The sequence below is a fragment of the Drosophila sechellia genome, chromosome 3L (assembly GCF_004382195.2).
Source record: "Drosophila sechellia strain sech25 chromosome 3L, ASM438219v1, whole genome shotgun sequence".
Classification (NCBI taxonomy): Eukaryota; Metazoa; Arthropoda; class Insecta; order Diptera; family Drosophilidae; genus Drosophila; species Drosophila sechellia.
The window spans coordinates 16,992,092-17,009,518 of record NC_045951.1 but is presented as its reverse complement, the minus strand read 5'-3'; the positions used below and the strand labels follow the sequence as shown (position 1 = coordinate 17,009,518).

The following is a 17,427-nucleotide window of genomic DNA, read 5'->3' as shown; positions in this document are numbered from 1 at the left end:
GGACATGCGTATTAGATAAGCCAAATATAAAAATGACACTCAGAGAACAACTCTCCGGACCATTTTTTGTTGTTGTTGCTAAAACAGTTTATCAACACGCCCGAGTCTCTGATAAAACAATCATCGTTTATGGTGCAACACGCTTCAACCGCCCCCCCCCCCCCCAGCAGCATAATTGAGATATAGTCCAGTGACCAGACCAGTAACACCGAACTGGGGTGGCTAACAAACCGAGTCGAGTGGAATGGCCAGGAGGACAGTGAAAAGTGGTGGGAGTAGATTCGAGTGGTGTGGACATGTTCTGCAACCGCATGATTAGAAATCGAGCAAAGTCGATGATAAAGTGGCGGGTGGAGCTGAATCCTTATATGTATAGAAAACCGGGTGGGGAGCAGAAACTGGGTTAAACCAAAACCCTTCCATTCAAATGCGTACCTAATGATTTTTCAGCTTGTTTATGACAAATAATATCAATGCACAGGCGTAACTTGCGTGCGGCTCGTTTAACTGCCTATTCCAGGCTGCTCGGCCGACGCAAAATCTCCTTAAACAAAAAAGCACAGTTATCGCATTTTCTTTTAAATTACAAAACATAGCTGAAAACTACAAATAAACAAGTCGACGAATTGAATTCATAAAAAATAAATAAATTAAATAAAATATATGTATTCAATTTTAAATAAATAGTAAATCCAAAAACTGCGTTACACAGATTATATTTTGCAATGTTACTAAAAATTTTGTACCCTTTACACGGTTTGTTACACAAAACTAAAAAGCCTGACTTAAAAAATTATATTTATAAAAAACAACAACTCAGCGCTACACGAATAGAGTATTGAAAAGGCGAATAAGAAATTAAATATCCGCTTAGCACGATATATTCAAATTTTTTGTTGCCTATCGCCCCCGAGGACAGAGGATTTTTATTTGACTTTTTATATGCCATATAAACTAGGGCCGTGCGTCAGTACGCGACTTTTCAATAAATCCCGCCCTTAGCGGCTAAACTTATGTATCCCCCTTGCTACTGTTTGAAGTTTTACGCTGTCGGTGCTGCAAAAGCTCCTGGTATTGCTCTATGGATCCGTCTTCATGCTTGGAAGTAAATGAGTCCGGCTTTTCAACCTTGGCCTGCTCCTCCCTGGCGGTGACTTTGCTGCGCTTCGATTTCTTGAGCTTATCGCGGACGCGTTTTCCCAAACGCGATTCGGCCAGCACTTGGCTGACCTTGGAACTCTTCATGTAGCGTGAACGCCAGGACTGCAAACAAAAGGATTATTCTATTGATAAAAAAGTGACTGTTTTGAGGAGCATTTAAAAATACCTCGGAGTCTCCCTGTTGTAGTTTATCGCGTTCGTCCTCGCTTGTGCCCAGGGATATGACATCGTTGTCCAGTTCCTCAGGATCCTGCATCTTCTCCTTTTTCTCGCTCTTAATGCTCACCCAAGATGAATCGTCATCCTTCGTCATTTCCTCAATCATTTCTAGATCCCCACCTATTGAAATGACGTCGTCGTTTTGATCTTCGTCGTCAAGGGCAGTTGGTTCGGCTGCAATCGGCTTCTTTGGCTCTGCAGGGGGATTAGCTGGGTGAGCTTCTTCCGAGGGTTTTTCCTTATCCCCTGTTTTATCTTGCTTATCAGACCTATCCGATCCGATAACTGCTGCTTCTGACTCGGTTGGCTCTTCTGGATTGGCTGGCTCAACTACCTTGGCAGGCTCTTCGGGTTCATCGCGCACTTCTCCCTCCTCTGGCTCGCTCTCAACGACTGGGGCTGGTGGGTCCGAGTCGACTTGCTTAGTTGTTGTTGTTTCAATCGTCTTCTTTTTGGTGGTCTCATCATCCGTACTGTCGCTGATCAGCAGTGTTTCGGGTTCCGTTTGTATAGTTATCACATCTGGTGAGGCTGAACGTGATTTGGATCGTGGCAGTTTGTTTAAATCGTTAGATGCAACCAATGTTTCGGGAGCAGATGTTGGAGGTTTACGTTCCTTTTCTGGCGACTTTGAAGTCTGCCTATAGTTTCTCTTGATCTTGATCCTTTTCCGGGGCGCTTCCTGCTCCTTGCTACTGCTATCTGGCTGGGAATTAGGTGTTGCTCTAGCTGATTCCTGCGATTTGCGCTTGCCCGAATCCGTCTTTTTAGGGCTACGTTTTTCCTTTTCCTTTCTCTGTACCTTTTTCACTGGTAGCTCGTCAATATCATCATCCGACTTGACCTCTATTTTGGTGATTGGCTCCATTGCCAGTTGGGAGCGGATGGCCCTGGCACGCGCCTGAAGTTCCAACAGTTCCAGCACGCTCATTTGACCGCCCGCTGTGGGAGAAAAGAATACCTTAGTAACCTTAGCAAATTTGCAGTCAAACGGGCGCACAGTCTCAGATGGCTGTTGTTATCATACATTCGGTCGATTTCGTTTAGTTTTTATACATTCATTCGTAAAGTTTGTACTCACACTCTTTGTTTTCATTCCCATTATTCGTTTTCTTGGATCTGATCTTCTTCTTGGCTGAAAATCAGACAAGATTGACACAGATTGCATTACAAATTGTGATTAAAGTATACTTAAATTAACTGCACGCCAGGATGCCGATTAACCAGAAAGAGGTAACGCCGCAATTAGACAGTCAGACAGGTGAGGATCAGGGGGAGGAGGAGGAGCAGCCGGACGACGAGAATCGTCTGGAGAAGTTTACGGTGCGTCTTAATGGACAACATGACCTGGAGCAGCGTTTAAAGGATTTTAAAGCGGCATGCGAGGCTCACGAGAAGCACGCCAGACGGCGAAAGCGGAAGCGATACTACCATTTGGGTCTTGTGGCCAAGCTGGTGACGGAAACCACTCACGACGAGCTGCGACGTATGCTGGAAAATGGAACCTACACCTTTCACGTGGACACGGTGGGCAATAAGCCCGATGAACTGAAAGCCATTTTGGACACCATGAACATTGCCATTTCGGCGCATTCTGCAGAAAGGGAACTACGTCTGATAACTGGCCTGGCTCTGGAGATTAACGGCGAGTGCTGTCGCGTTGGCAGGCTGCGGAACAACTGCACCGTGATGCTGGCACGAGGTGGAGTGGTCACACTCACCACGGATGAGTCTTACCGCTACAAAGGCTTTAAGGAAATAGTGTACGTGATCAATCTGCGGTGTTATCTCGCCTCCGTTCAGTTGGGCGATATGGTGCTGATCGGACGTGAAGTTAGGGGTAAGGTGGTGAAGACCCTGCGGGAAGCACTAACCGTGATGATCATAGATGCCGGTCTGGTAGCCTCTTACGACTTTATAGAGCTTCCTAGACAGTGCCACGCTCTGGATCCGGACCTATATCCCGATCTGTACATGAAGGACCTTGAGATGGCCGCGTCTTTGAATGCCAACTATGTGGTTCTGCCCAAGATACGATGCAAGAGCTTTCTGCGTGCCGTGCGGCAGACCTTGAACTCCGATTTCAACCTAAAGTTGATCGGAATGATAGATTTCGAGTATGTGCGGAGCAACATGCTTGATTTGCTAGGCATCATAAAGCTGGTGGACTACATTTGGATACCGGACATGTTCAACGTAAACTGTTGCGTATATAACTACATTATGGAGGACGTGCTTCCCATTTCGCAGTGCCAGAAGAAACCAGTAATTGGCACGGTTCCGCTGGAGCGTTGCAGCGATTTTAAGCGATTTGAGTTGCACGATTTCCTCTGGAAGGTCGACGCTATTCACATCCAAAAAAGTCCATGGTGCAACAAATATCCGCTGATAGTCAAAAAGCTGATGCCCATAAAAGATTATCGTGTTGGCGCGGTCCAGAATAAGATGGTACTGAAGAGCATCCTAACCTCATATCAGACCATAGTGAATTTTATAATCCGCACAATTAGCTCAATTGAGTGTCAAGCCATATTTTTGTTCACCACTTGCGAGACCGCCAGTGTGGCCCTTTCGCGCATTGAGATCTATTGCCCAGTATATGTAATGGTGCCGCTGGAGGAGACAGATGATGCGGAAACCATTACCTGCAAGGTTGAGCTCGCTCGTGCGCTTCATTTGCGCCGTAACATGCACCCTGTTCTTTACACTAAGGATCTTAACGAGTGCAGCTACAGTCCTATTGAGTTTGGAGTTGACTTTATGAGGAAGAAGGGCTGCTTGGAGGTTGGAGACTTTGTCGTTACCCTGAAGGTGGGCAAAGAGGATAAGGATAACGTGGTCATCGGCATAGGAGAGGATATTTGCATATTGCGGGCATTCTACGTGTCGCCACTCTTTGCCTGCGAGAAGTTTAAGTACGGTGGATAACTTTACGGCGTGCAGTTGTGCAGATTACACAGATAATTAACTCTAAATTAAATGTATCTCAAGCCAAAAACTCACTCTTTCGGGATTCCTGACCGATGTCGCTGTCAGAGGATATCTCCTCTAGCGAGATGTGTTCTTAAATGAGACTTAACAATGAATGGTGGGTTTATAGGGCAAGAAAGTGATTCAACCTACCTTCTTTGTGCTCCACATCGGAGTCTTCGGAGCTTTCAGTGTCTGTGGGACATTTGGTGTTTTCTATTATGGATTTTAGGCGCTTCGTAGACAAGCAGAGTAACTCCTCTAGACAAAGTTCCTCGATTTCGTCTAGTGGCGTTTTCTGCGTAAAAGTATTGATTAATTGCATTTCATATGAAGATTTTTAACACACCTTTAGAAACTCTGGAGCTAGGTTCAAAATAGTTTTCGGTTTTAAGGTCCCAAAAATCTGTTTCACCAGTTCCAGGCGGTCGTCTATGTAATGGGACATGGGATGCAGCTTCCGGTCCTCCTCCATTTTCTCCTTTTTAATGCTAATGGGCTTGGGGATTTGGTCGCCCTTGCTGGACTTTTTCGCCTTTAAGCCACTCATTTTATCCAATTTGTTGTTAAAATAAAAACCAAACAATTTCGGTCTTTCGGGCAGCGTTGCCACTACTATTTATATGCCTTGTGCACAGTGGGACGAAGGCAACAATTTTGTGGGATTAATGAGGATGGCTTTATTTTAATATTCAAAACAAAGACAAAAAAGCGCATTATTATGAAAATTTATACAATAAAAATTACTTCATATACTAGGGAATGGCACATAGAATCAATAATTGAAAATATTAATTTTGTTCTTGTTACTCCACAACATTGCCTTTCGGACTATGTTAGCCACTGTGCGCTGTTGTTAACAGTGTTATTGTTTTTCATACAGAACAGCTGATTATCAAGCGGTGTAGGTTGAATTAATTTGTGGAGTGTTAGATGTCTTAAAATTTATACGGTAAGTTTATTCATTAATTGGGCTTGTAATCCATCAGTGTAAAAGTGCTTACAGACAGCGGTGATAGCAATTTCATATAAGCAAATAGTTTCTTGTCGTAGACATCTTGTGAAATCCGTTGGTGAGTTATTACGTGAAAAATAATACTTATGGCATAATTTTAGTGTTTGGGTCTTATTAATAGGATTCTGGTACTAGTGTAAGTTACATTTAAATACATTAGTTCAATATATATTTAGCAAATCCTATATACTTTTTCATTGACATGCCGCTAGAAAAGTAACACGAGCTGTTAAGTAACAGTGTGGCACATTTAGGGTATTTCGTTTGCGTAGCGTTTTTTGACAACTCTGCTGCTGCCACACTGAACATATGTTCCGGGAAGAATGGCTGCGATTTCGCGTCGGTAAAAATAGCAAATACTCGTTAATGTGCTGTGGGAACGCTTCCTCCCCGGCCCCAAAGTGGCCCCGAAAAAAGTGAGCAAATGTGCGCGCCGCAAGATAGTCGCCGCCGAACGAACGATAGTGACGAAAGTGATTTAATTCAACTACCAGCACTCCCGCAAATACGATGAGTATGTCGCGCGGCGGCAACACTACACTGGACTTGCAGCCGCTCCTGGCGGAGAGCGATGTCGGAAACAGGGAGCAGGAGGAGAAGATGGGCGGATCGGCGGATCGGGCATCGCTGCTCAATGGATCCGGTTCGAAGGAGTTGAGCCACCGGGAACGCGAGGACTCGGCGTTGTTCGTCAAGAAGATCGGGAGCGCCTTGTTCTATGGCTTGTCCTCCTTCATGATTACGGTGGTAAACAAGACGGTGCTGACCTCCTACCACTTCCCCTCGTTCCTGTTCCTCAGCCTCGGCCAACTTACTGCTAGCATTGTGGTCCTGGGCATGGGCAAGCGCCTGAAATTGGTGAACTTTCCCCCTCTGCAGAGGAATACCTTCGCCAAGATCTTTCCGCTGCCACTGATATTTCTGGGAAACATGATGTTTGGACTGGGCGGTACAAAGACCCTGAGTCTGCCCATGTTCGCGGCCCTACGACGCTTCTCCATCTTGATGACCATGCTGCTGGAGCTCAAGATCCTCGGACTGCGACCTTCGAATGCGGTTCAGGTCAGCGTGTACGCAATGATCGGTGGGGCGCTACTGGCCGCCTCTGATGATCTGTCCTTCAACATGAGGGGCTACATCTATGTGATGATCACTAACGCCTTGACCGCCTCGAATGGCGTGTATGTGAAGAAAAAACTTGACACCTCGGAGATCGGAAAGTACGGCCTGATGTACTACAACTCGCTGTTTATGTTTCTGCCTGCCCTTGCTCTCAACTATGTTACAGGGGATCTGGATCAGGCGCTGAACTTTGGACAATGGAATGACTTAGTGTTTGTGCTGCAGTTCCTGCTCAGTTGCGTTATGGGATTCATCCTATCGTACAGCACCATCCTGTGCACGCAGTTCAACTCGGCGCTGACCACCACCATTGTGGGCTGCCTGAAAAACATCTGCGTAACATATCTGGGCATGTTCATTGGCGGCGACTACGTCTTCTCGTGGCTCAACTGTATTGGGATCAACATCAGCGTGCTGGCTAGTCTGCTCTACACGTACGTCACTTTTCGGCGGAAGCGGGCGCCCGATAAGCAGGACCACTTACCCAGCACCCGCGGCGAGAATGTCTAGCTTCGTCTTAGCTCAAACTCAAGCCAAAGCCATACGATATGTTTAGTGTATACCGTACTGCGTACTTCAGTTGCGATCTGCGATTCGCGACAACGTTCGTATTCGATTTCCTACAACCACACAGCGCATCGTCTCTGTACATATATCTAGCTATGTTTCTTAAAGAGTGTAATTTAGCAATTATATAATTTTAATCACTTTGTACATTTGTCTGCATGCAACTGTTTCCTGCATCGAAAGTGTCATAAGAAATAGAAATATACAGACTTCCACTCCTCCTCCTACGGAATGGGTGGGCCAGATAACCAATTGGGTTTCGTCTTCTGTTCCATTTTGGGTCATTATTGATAAGATTGCCTGCTCCGATAAGGCCAGCAACTTGGACGTTGCAAATTAAGCAGACATCTTGCTCTCTCACATGTGCTTTTCTAATTACTTTTTTGTGTAAAATAAGTAATGTCTGGAACTACGTTGTGGGATTTGCCAATTACTTGTGCTTAATCGGTTGTTTATCTCTTCTGGGCAAACACGTTGGCGGCGCCTCGAGATTGCTACAAAACAAAGTACTGCAGTGCCGGACAATCCAGCAGCGTCATCACTCAACATCACTATGTAGAACGCCTTTGATAGATTACTCGATTACTGGTTACTCTTTATCAAATTTTTGGTTATTTTATGTTGAATAAAAAAAAAAAACAACAATATTATCAGACAATAACGTGATTGCGAGTGGTAATAGTATTATTCAGATTAGCACGCCTTCCGATTTTTGGGCTGTGTTATTTTCCGTTTCATTTGGTAATTGCCTCAAAAGACTTTTGTTTAGATTGGAGTGCTGAAGAATCTTTTTCTATCTCTGAAAAGTAAATAAATTTGCGCGGCTGAAACTGTTTAGTTTTAGCGTAATATGTATGTATGCTTTAAGATGGTTATCTATTTTCCTAGAATTGAATTTTAGTTGGTAACTGCCCAGTTCCTTATCAAAAGATGAAGCTTTAAATAACCCACAGAGATGTTTCGTATTGCTGTTTAGCTGTTGCTAAACTTAACTTATCTTTTAAATAGTAACTCTGGCTAAACATAACTTATCTCTTAAATAGTGACTACCCATTTATCCAAAGAAACAACAATGACGACATTGAATCGGGCATAAAGCCGCAGAATGAGGTGCCAGTGCCCCGGCAGCACTTTGTTTGGGTTATTTTGGGAGCCCGCAATATTGATGGGCGGTGGTGGAGTGAGGGATTTGGAGTGGGGACAGGTAATGAGGAAGCCGAAACAGGTTTGCACAGACTTAGCCGTGCGGTGAGGTAAATTGTTAGTCAGCATCAGCCCCGTCTGCGTACCCACATTATGGACAAATTGTTTGCTCATATTCGCCGCTATTGAAAGTGGGCACGTACATACGTACGTATGGCTCGAGAGACCAGCTTTAACCGAAGACAGGTAGTCAGGGTCATGTTTGTGTGCGATGCTGATGATCATGATAATAATAATAATGATGATGATGACGACGATCGTGCTGATAAGGTCACCACCGGGTGCACCTCCCCATATCTCCTCTATGAATCCACAGATCATCATGATGCAACGCTGTTTGCGTCTCCAAAAGCCGCTGGCCCTGCGGCGAGGCCTTCACTTAGCCCAAGTTAATAGCCAAGCGGTGACCACAGAAGCACCCGAGGCGGAGCCTCTGGATGCCTTCGAGCGTCAGTACCTCAAGGAGCGAATCGAGATATCGCCTTTCCAGCGGCTGTTCCTGGGGGCCGGATCCTCCATTGCTGCGCTCTTGAATCCAAGGCGGTAGGGCATCTGATTAAATTGAAAAAACCTCCTAAAACTCTTATTTACTATTATGAAGACATGACATGATCGCCTGTTTGGGTGAGACGACTGGAGAGGATGCTCTATGGACTATTTTGGACACCATGCAGGCCAGCGAGGAGGGTCAGCGCATCATGGCTGATAAGCCGCGCATCCACACCAGCACCATTGACTTCAAGTACCTGGAAACTTTGCCACCGGATACCTTTGGAGCCGCTTACGTAAAGTTTCTGAAAGATAATGTAAGTGGTTCGAAGAAACCGGTAGGAACAAACCTTAGTAACCATAACACGTACAAAAATCTGGTTCAAAGACATTCCTAAGTGAATTTGGACAGTGAATGTCATGACAATAGGTCGAATTTGAAATTGGTAACTAGCAATTGAAAATATTAAAAATTATTGTCTCATATATTGCATATAAAAGAAATATTTAGATAGATGGTATAATAATTGCTTCTGTCCATCGATTCAAGTATAATTTTGGTAATCCACTTTCAGCAAGTCACGCCGGACAGTCGCATGGCCGTGCGGTTTCTGGAGGACCCGAAGTTGGCCTACTTGATGACGCGGTATCGCGAATGCCACGACCTGATCCACACGGTGCTGGACATGCCCACCAATATGCTGGGCGAGGTGGCCGTCAAGTGGGTGGAGGCTCTGAACACGGGTCTGCCCATGTGCTACGGTGGTGCGGTGTTCGGAGCAGTTCGCCTACGTCCCAAGTGAGTTCAGTGAACTGGGCTCTTTAATTATACCTCCATTCACGCGTTTGTTTATTTTCTCGTCTACTTAGGCAGCGGCGTGCGTACTTGAAGCATTACTTGCCGTGGGCCCTGGAGAACGGCAAGCGGGCCAAGCCCTTGATGCCCGTCTATTGGGAGAAGCGCTGGGAGCAGAACATCCACGAGCTGCGCTCCGAATTGGGAATTACTGTGCTGAATAAAGCTTAATAAGGATGTTTATTTTTAAGCCCGTTTTTAAATTTTTGAACTTATCGATTGCGGCTATCGAGTAGTACTATCGCGATCGTAGAATTGTGATCTGGCAACGTTGTGTAACGTCGAACTGATTCTGGATGTTTCCACTTACCAATATAACTATTATTTGATTATGGCAATAAATAGAAAGCTGATGCAATTTGCCGAAATAATTTAAAGATCGTAAGCAAAAACTTGATATTTTTTTTATGTTAGAACTTGAGCACAGTGAGAACAGTCCATCTCCGTGAATGATCGCATCGAAACCTAACCCGACGTGGCAACTCCACTCGTTCTGTTTGCATTTGCTGATGTGTTGTTATGTTTTTCGGTCGATCGTCTTCTTAATGGCTAATTATCCCTAAGTTAATCACCATGACTGAGAAATTCAATGGTTTCAGCCACGACGAGATCCTCAAGATAACGGGCGTGAAGGAGGGCGGTGTGGGCAAAAGGCCTGCGAGTCTGGAAGCAGGTTAGATCACTGAGCATGAACCCCAAAGCGTGTAAACAATTATCTGTTTATAATAAAAACCTTTGCCCATGTGTGCGTGAGCAGCGAAGCAGGCGCTCCGAAATCAACCCGGCATTCGGCGTATGCCCGATAAGATCTTCCGGCAAGCGGATCAGTTACGGAAGCAACAGCTGCAGCAGCCACAGCAACCCATACAAAAACCGGATGTGGCGAAGAAGACCAAATCGGGAACGACGACTCCCACGGAGAAGCTACCGGCTCCCACTCCCGCGGCGGAGGATGACGTAGCGAACGGATCGCTGAATTTGGACCACCCACTCTCCGATTCATTAATAGAGGCACTCTACCATGGAACTGCTACAGCTAGAGATAAGCAACCGCCCGCCACGTATGCAGATGCTGAAACAACGTCCACCGACGACAGTTCGATTCTGAAGATCAGCGGCGGTGACAGCCAGACAACTAGCTCCACCGATGATGGCAACATCCTGCCGAGTACAGAGGACACCTCGTCGCGGGAGCGCCTCAACACAGACTCACCTTTCAAGGGCATTTCCCTGAAGGACTTCGAACAGCATCGTCGCATGATCGAGGAGCAGAACAAGCAGAAGAAGCAAATGCTCTACCAGGCCATCGAGCAGCACACTCAGAAGACGGCGGCGGAATCGCGAAAGATCGAGGAGATCCGCCACGAGCTGTCCAAGCTGGAAAGTGATCTGGCCGTGGACGTAGCCCTGCTAAGGAAGCAGATCGACAATGCCTGCATACATTTTGCCAATGTAGAGTGAGTGGTGAAGCCAAATACTTGTATATTTCCCTTATTAATATTTTTGTTCCACAGAAAACAATACGTTAAGATCGAGGCTCAGTTCTTGCGGGCCAAGATAGAGCTGCATAATGCATCCGAAAAGAAGGAGCTGCTCACCGAGCATCTATGCACAGTAATTGCCCACAACGAGGACCGCAAAGCGCAGAAGCTCACTGAATTGATGCAGAAAGTGGGTCTGTCGCCAACCGATGATTGCCAACCGATTGATTTAACTCCACAAAGCCCCTAAGCGCCAATGTAAATTAAACTTCAAAGCATCTTTAATTCTAATATTCGTCGTTGTTCGCTTGAGCTGACCATAAGTTTCAATTCGTTGCTTCCTGAAATATTATATTTTTTAAATTGGAAAGAAATGTATGTAAATTATGTTCCATCGGCTATATTGTACGGGAAAGTAAACATAAAACACGCCTGAAATGCGCTCTTATATTAGCATGTAATTAATGTTCATAGCATAAGTGATGAAGTGCAAATTGCAAATAAAATATGTATATGTTATGTGTAAAATTAAAGTGTAATTATATTTTGGGACACTGAGTAGTTAAAACTGAGATTTTAACAAAAATAAGGGTATTAAAAAGTGAACATTGTTAACTTGTGTTATTGTTTGACTTTGACTAGGTGGCAACACTATTAAATGCGGCAACAGCTGATCGTTTTAAGAGTGAAATAAACGTGCAAGCTAAACAATACGATCGGAAATAAGTGTTTCTAATCAGATTAAAAGAAATTTAAAATTCATAATGGCAGGCCGCGGAAGGGGTGGCAAGACAGGCACCCTCACGGCGGAGCAAATGGCCATGCTGGGATGCACAAAGGATATGCCGGTGCAGACGGCGCCGCCACCAACATTTCCGCCAGTTTTGAACAGACCCACTACCCTAGAAGTGGGTATAAATCCATTTACTATAGTTAATAAAACAGTGATTAACTTTTTACCTATTTTACTTCGATAGGCAACCGCCACACAGAACTATCAGCTCCTGTGGAAGGAGGACTTTCTGAACCGAATGCGAGATTCTCCCTATTACATGATCTCCGCCAGTCGGGACGCTAAAAACTTCGATCACAAGGACTGGCGAGAAGTAATAATACTGGCTATTTTAAATTAGCTGCTTATAATCGTGCTTTTACACCCCCAGAAAGCCATGGAGCGCATGAAGCTCACAGCACAACCCGATTTTAACTACAAAGCCATGCCCCAGGAGCTAAACATCTCCAGTAGAAAACGTCGTGGAGCAGATGCAAGGCCGAAGCTGCTGACCAAGAAGACAAACATTGAGGACAGACTGAAAGTTCTGGAGCAGAAGGAACTGAAATCAGGTGGCGGTGAGCAGGACGAGAACAAGCAAGAGTCCGATTCCGAACAGGAGGAGGAAGATCCGGAGGCGGCGATGGATGATGAGATGGACGAGGACAACGACTACGGTGCAACGTACTTCGATAATGGAGAAGCCTTCAATGATGAGGACGACAACTTGGACGATGGTCCCGTATACTGAGACAAATAAAACCATCTAACTGAATACTTTCGGATCTGTGATTTACTATGTCGCCACTTTAAGCTTATTTAACACAAATGTTGGATTAATTTACACATAAGGGAACGCTGGCTTAGTCCAGGCTCTTGGGTGCGTAGTAGTTGAAGTGGATGACACCAGAAGATTTCACCTGCAAAGCGTATTTAAATTATACCGATATAGGATGGAAGAAATATGGCAGCCACTTACGAATCCAATAGTGCCGGCCAGGACGAGAATGCCAGTGATGAGCGCGGCATTGTACTTGGCGTTCTTCTGGCTGTGCTGCTCCTTCCAGTCTCCAGCGGGCACGGGCAGATCGTTCATGGTGGAGTGGGGACCATGTCCACCGTGGTAAGCGGCACGCGACAAAGCGCCAGCTGAAATGAAAGATCAAGGAAGAATATCTAAGTGAATTATTTTAAAAAGGGGTAATCCCAACGGAATACAACTTGGACAATGATCTTATCCAAGTTTCTTCCGATATTTGTTTGGCTAATTCTGATAATATCCATGGCTATTCTGAAGATTGGTGGGTAAACCATTCCTTCGCAGTTCCTTAAAGATTCTCCCTTTGCTTATCCACATTATGTAATTTTTAAGGTTAGCAGTTTTGCTGAAAAGGGGTGTTGGGCCACTCCAACTCACCGTTCTTGAGCAGAAGCCCCTGCTTGACAATGTGCTTAACCAACATGATTGCTCGAAAGTAGCTGGAAATGGGTAAATATGGGTTTATTTTCCCTGCCAAATTTTTTTCGCATTATAACTCACCCGAAGATTACCTTGTGTTGAACAGTGTGACCGTTGTGTTGCTATAGAATAATATCTACCCAACAGTGGGAGATGAGATCACGGGCTGCATACTCGTTATTACCTACGATGCGATGAAACCCTCAATGTATGTATCATACTGAAATGTTTAAATAACATTATGATTTAATACATTTAATTGGTTTCTGTAGTCTTAACATATTTTTACTATGTGATTTTTAACCACGTAAACAACACTCACACAATGCGCTCATCCCCAACCGATAGTGTGTAAACGCCTCTGCAGAAGCGCTGTTAAATCAGCTGTTGGTGCGGAGGCGTTCTGCGATTGCTAATTGCAAGTGCAAACAATTGGCCAGTTGTTGATTCTTGAAAGGACTTTTTTCGAGACCAGTGCCTCCCGAAGACATTCTCAGCCATGCTGTCCATTGGCGCCATGGCCAACATCAAGCACACGCTTCAGAAGGAGCTCTTTCTGGCCTCCGGCGAACGCCTCCTTTCTGTGGTGACGGTGGTCAAGAAGAAGGACAAAAAGCCGTGCTACCTTTGCGTGGTCACCACGGCGCCACCGGTCCCTGTGGTCACTTTGTGCCTCATCAAACAGTCGGAGCAGCGCGAGGGCGAGTACAAGCGCAAGCGGAGCTGGCAGCTGGACGAGATTAAGTGGGTTGACGGCCGGAACGAGCAGTTCGAGACACATGAGTTCGATCTGCAGTTGGAGAAGCAGTACAAATGGTACGCCCTTAACCCTCACGAGCGCCAAAACTTTCTGGCGGTGCTCAATCGCCAAATCCAAAAAAGCGTGCGTGGCCAGCGGGCGGAGTTCCGGAATGTGCCTGCAACATGGCTGTCGGAGAAGTCACCAGAAAAAGTGGCATTGGGCAGAGCGGCCCAGAAGACGCAACACACGGACGACGAGGAGGACGAAGAGGAGGAGGCCCAGGAGTTTACCGCTCTGACGGACAAAGAGGCCAACGAGCTGGGCAAACTTTTCTCCGAGTGCGACTTCGCCATCAAAGATGCTGAGCAGTTCATAGAGCAGCTTTCCCGAGAGCTCCACGATTTGGATGGGGTAAGTAAATTGGGCTTGTTCAGCGTGTACACATTACTCATAATTTCTTATCTCGCAGGCCAATATGCAAAGTGTACTTGCCTCAGAGCAGAAGGTTCTAAAAATGATGGAACACATCGACAACGCTATCTCCGAGGCGGATAAGTTTGAGAACCGTCTTGACAGCTACGAGGACATTCTGGGGCATGTCAAGGAAACCATGGAGAAAATTGGAGGCAAAAATGCCATGATCGAGATTGCCAACAATAACAATATCAAGCTAATGAAGGAGCTCAACAAAGTCATAGTGCGTATTCTTAGTTAACCCAATTTTAGAGTGTTTAATAATTTTGATACATTAATAGAGTCAACTGGACCTGCCGCACAGCCAGCAGCAGGCTCTGGATGAACCCGATTTAAAGACCGCCAACGGACGCAAAGCAGCCATTGCAGCTGCTCAGTGCCTGCAACAGGCCATGAATAGCGATATAGATCCCGCTCTGCTGCGTTTGGAGGCGGTGCAGGACCAACGCAAGCGCTTTGAAAAGTGGAAACAAAAGTTCTCGGCCACTGTCAGTCGGTTTATGAACAACCTATTCATCCACCTGGGCAATGAAATAGGAGACATCCAGGTGACCAGCACCGAACTTACGCTGCCTAACCATTCCAACGTCCATCGAGAACTGACGCCTTATACTGAGCTAATGCACTGGACAAAAGCCATGGATCGGAAGACCTACGATGGCCTAATGCGTGTGTACACAGCATCGCTGAGCAAGATTTATGACAGGGATGTGAGAAACTTCTTCAATTTGGTAAGATATGAACTTGGAAATGTAATAGATTGTAATCTAAACTAATCTCGACCATCGTATAGGCTAAAATTCAGGTGACGGAGAAACTACGGAATTCTCGGGAGGATCTGGACATGTCTACGTCTTCTAGAAAGTCCGCAGTTTCCACCATTCCTTATGGCACACTGGGAATCAACAGGGATCAGTGGGGTCCTGGTGTGGAGACAGCGGATCGAATTCGATTTGATGCACTGTTGGAAAAGGTTCTAGCTGAGCTGGAACCCATCGCCCTGCAGGAACAGCTGTTCTGCATCAACTTTTTCCAAATGGACGTGATCAGTCCAACGACGAAGAACACACAGACTACGTTGGAAATGGAGAAGGCGGTGGATATGACGCAGTCCATCATAGCAGGAGCGGTTTCACCATCAGCCGATGGTGTCCCGCAAAAGCGGATTGACCGTCAGATCAACGAGGATGTGCGTAAACTGATGATGGGTCTTTTCGGTTGCCTAGAACCAGAGCTGGTTAGCTTCATCCAGAGCTTTGAGCGTGTAGACAGCTTGTAAGATATCAATATAGTAATGGGATCTAGGCAGGATTAATCAACAAATTTTTTTTTACGTAGCTACTCCCTGTACGTTTTTGTGCGACTTACGCAGCACGTCATGTCCGCCCAGGACACACATTCCTTTCTCAGCATGACCTTCGCTTCCGCCTTGGTGCAGGTGAAGCGGAGCTTCGACCGCTTTATGCAGAACCAACTACTGTCTATCCGGGAAGCAAAGCTGCACAAACGATCGAAAGCCATTCTGCCATATGTGGAAAACTTTGAAAACTTTGCCCAAACTGCAGAGGGCATATTTCGCAAATCGGATCGCCGCACGGACATGGAGAAGTGGTACTTGCAGCTGGTGAATGCCATATTTGAGGGCATTCAACTGCATTCGCAGGAGCATCCCAAGACACCAGTTCAGGTAGTGCGCATGGAGAACTACCACCACATGTACGCTTTGCTAGCCCAGCTTAAGGTTCCTGGTCTGGACGCCCTGAAAAAGGAGGCCAAGAAGTGTTACAACGATGCGCTAAAAGCTTATGTGACTCAGTACTTCGGCCGGCCGCTGGAGAAACTGAATGTAAGTCAAAGTCAATGACCTTCCAGAAAAAAAGATAAGTGGATCGCCATCTCATACATTTCCATTCTGCCTTTGCAGCAATTCTTCGAAGGCGTGCAACTTAAGGTGGCCCAGGGAGTCAAGGAAACGGAGATCAGCTACCAGATGGCCTTCTCCAAGCAGGAACTCCGCAAGGTGATCGCTCAGTATCCTGCGCGAGAGGTGAAGAAAGGACTGGAGAACCTCTACAAGAAGGTGGAAAAGCACCTGAGCGAGGAGGAGAACCTACTGCAGGTGGTATGGCACGCCATGCAGGAGGAGTTCATTGCCCAGTATAACTACCTGGAAGAGCGCATCCAAAAGTGCTACGCCGGCGCCATGATCAACCTGGAGTTCAACATTCAGGACATACTCGCCTTCTTCTCGGACATAGCGCGCTCCCACTGATCTAGGGATTGGAATCTGAAAGTCAGGCAGCGGTTCAACCGGGTTTTATTTTTAAGTGCAATAGTATTTAAAGCGCTGTTTCTGCTGATTGCAAAATATATGGCGCGTATATTTAAACAGATGTGGATCTGCGAAAGTTCAAAACGTTCAAAAGAGAGGGATCGCGTAAAGAAATATCAACGAGACTAACTGGAAGAGTAGGCCTTTAAGGGAACTTTTCAACAGCTAGCCATTGAAGTTGATTATTGTATAAGTAAGCTAAAATTAAATAGCCAATACTCAACTTTTGTCCAAGAATGCGAGTAAACTAAATTATATTTATAAAGATGTAGAATTTGTAGAGGTCTTACTGATGACTTGATCTTTTATACGTTAGCCTTTAAAAATCACAGATAGAAGTTTCAAAGTTTCCGTCTTTAATCTTTTATAGTATAACTCTAATTTAAAAAGCTATGCTCCAGATATTTTCAGCTGATCGTAAAATATATACCGCGCATATTCAAACAGCCTTCTAAGGTCAAAGAGAGCTCTTCAAGATCAAAAGAGATAGCTGATAGCCTAAAGAGACATTCAGAGAGCTCGAAGAGTGAGCTTTCCGGGGTGGCTTTTGGGTCGCCAGCCGTTG

The 17,427-nt window shown here is 45.6% G+C and overlaps 8 protein-coding genes across 11 annotated transcripts; 6 read left to right on the top strand and 2 right to left on the bottom strand.

Moving 5' to 3' along the window:
* Positions 1–700: 700 nt before the first annotated feature.
* On the bottom strand, positions 701–4,957 carry LOC6606084 (uncharacterized protein DDB_G0286299). 2 transcript variants are annotated; one of them, XM_002030857.2, is made up of 6 exons: positions 4,700–4,957; positions 4,504–4,648; positions 4,384–4,443; positions 2,462–2,515; positions 1,328–2,322; positions 701–1,263 (listed from the first exon to the last, which is right to left on the bottom strand). In XM_002030857.2, exons 1-6 carry the CDS (start codon positions 4,898–4,900, stop codon positions 1,012–1,014), a joined length of 1,707 nt encoding a protein of 568 aa, XP_002030893.1. In that variant the 5' UTR covers positions 4,901–4,957; the 3' UTR covers positions 701–1,011. The 2 variants fall into 2 exon arrangements, with proteins under 2 accessions (XP_002030893.1, XP_032574638.1); XM_032718747.1 differs by lacking the exon at positions 4,384–4,443.
* On the top strand, positions 2,387–4,377 carry LOC6606085. The gene has a single exon (XM_002030858.2). It carries the CDS (start codon positions 2,593–2,595, stop codon positions 4,306–4,308), a length of 1,716 nt encoding a protein of 571 aa, XP_002030894.1. The 5' UTR covers positions 2,387–2,592; the 3' UTR covers positions 4,309–4,377.
* Positions 4,958–5,220: 263 nt separating the features above from the next.
* LOC6606082 (ubiquinone biosynthesis protein COQ4 homolog, mitochondrial) lies at positions 5,221–9,792 on the top strand. Of its 3 annotated transcripts, none has more exons than XM_032718295.1 (5): positions 5,221–5,302; positions 8,574–8,800; positions 8,859–9,063; positions 9,322–9,545; positions 9,617–9,792. In XM_032718295.1, the coding sequence occupies exons 2-5, from the start codon at positions 8,580–8,582 to the stop codon at positions 9,771–9,773; spliced, it is 807 nt and encodes a 268-aa protein (XP_032574186.1). In that variant the 5' UTR covers positions 5,221–5,302; positions 8,574–8,579; the 3' UTR covers positions 9,774–9,792. The 3 variants fall into 3 exon arrangements, with proteins under 3 accessions (XP_032574186.1, XP_032574187.1, XP_002030891.2); XM_032718296.1 differs by lacking the exon at positions 5,221–5,302 and adding an exon at positions 5,351–5,423; XM_002030855.2 differs by lacking the exon at positions 5,221–5,302 and having other exon boundaries at positions 8,427–8,800.
* On the top strand, positions 5,651–7,306 carry LOC6606083 (UDP-sugar transporter UST74c). Its single transcript, XM_032718294.1, has one exon. It carries the CDS (start codon positions 5,876–5,878, stop codon positions 6,995–6,997), a length of 1,122 nt encoding a protein of 373 aa, XP_032574185.1. The 5' UTR covers positions 5,651–5,875; the 3' UTR covers positions 6,998–7,306.
* Positions 9,793–10,089: 297 nt separating the features above from the next.
* On the top strand, positions 10,090–11,531 carry LOC6606081 (RAB6-interacting golgin). The gene is made up of 3 exons (XM_002030854.2): positions 10,090–10,275; positions 10,360–11,059; positions 11,117–11,531. The coding sequence occupies exons 1-3, from the start codon at positions 10,176–10,178 to the stop codon at positions 11,331–11,333; spliced, it is 1,017 nt and encodes a 338-aa protein (XP_002030890.1). The 5' UTR covers positions 10,090–10,175; the 3' UTR covers positions 11,334–11,531.
* A 219-nt stretch (positions 11,532–11,750) lies between these two features.
* On the top strand, positions 11,751–12,630 carry LOC6606080 (DNA-directed RNA polymerase III subunit RPC7-like). The gene is made up of 3 exons (XM_002030853.2): positions 11,751–11,991; positions 12,061–12,189; positions 12,247–12,630. The coding sequence occupies exons 1-3, from the start codon at positions 11,848–11,850 to the stop codon at positions 12,604–12,606; spliced, it is 633 nt and encodes a 210-aa protein (XP_002030889.1). The 5' UTR covers positions 11,751–11,847; the 3' UTR covers positions 12,607–12,630.
* LOC6606079 lies at positions 12,631–13,474 on the bottom strand. Its single transcript, XM_002030852.2, has 4 exons — positions 13,396–13,474; positions 13,273–13,334; positions 12,835–13,004; positions 12,631–12,775 (listed from the first exon to the last, which is right to left on the bottom strand). Exons 2-4 carry the CDS (start codon positions 13,316–13,318, stop codon positions 12,719–12,721), a joined length of 273 nt encoding a protein of 90 aa, XP_002030888.1. The 5' UTR covers positions 13,319–13,334; positions 13,396–13,474; the 3' UTR covers positions 12,631–12,718.
* Positions 13,475–13,813: 339 nt separating this feature from the next.
* Positions 13,814–17,136, top strand: LOC6606078 (exocyst complex component 1). The gene is made up of 6 exons (XM_002030851.2): positions 13,814–14,467; positions 14,526–14,753; positions 14,812–15,261; positions 15,324–15,805; positions 15,869–16,376; positions 16,455–17,136. The coding sequence occupies exons 1-6, from the start codon at positions 13,814–13,816 to the stop codon at positions 16,800–16,802; spliced, it is 2,670 nt and encodes an 889-aa protein (XP_002030887.1). The 3' UTR covers positions 16,803–17,136.
* Positions 17,137–17,427: the final 291 nt, after the last annotated feature.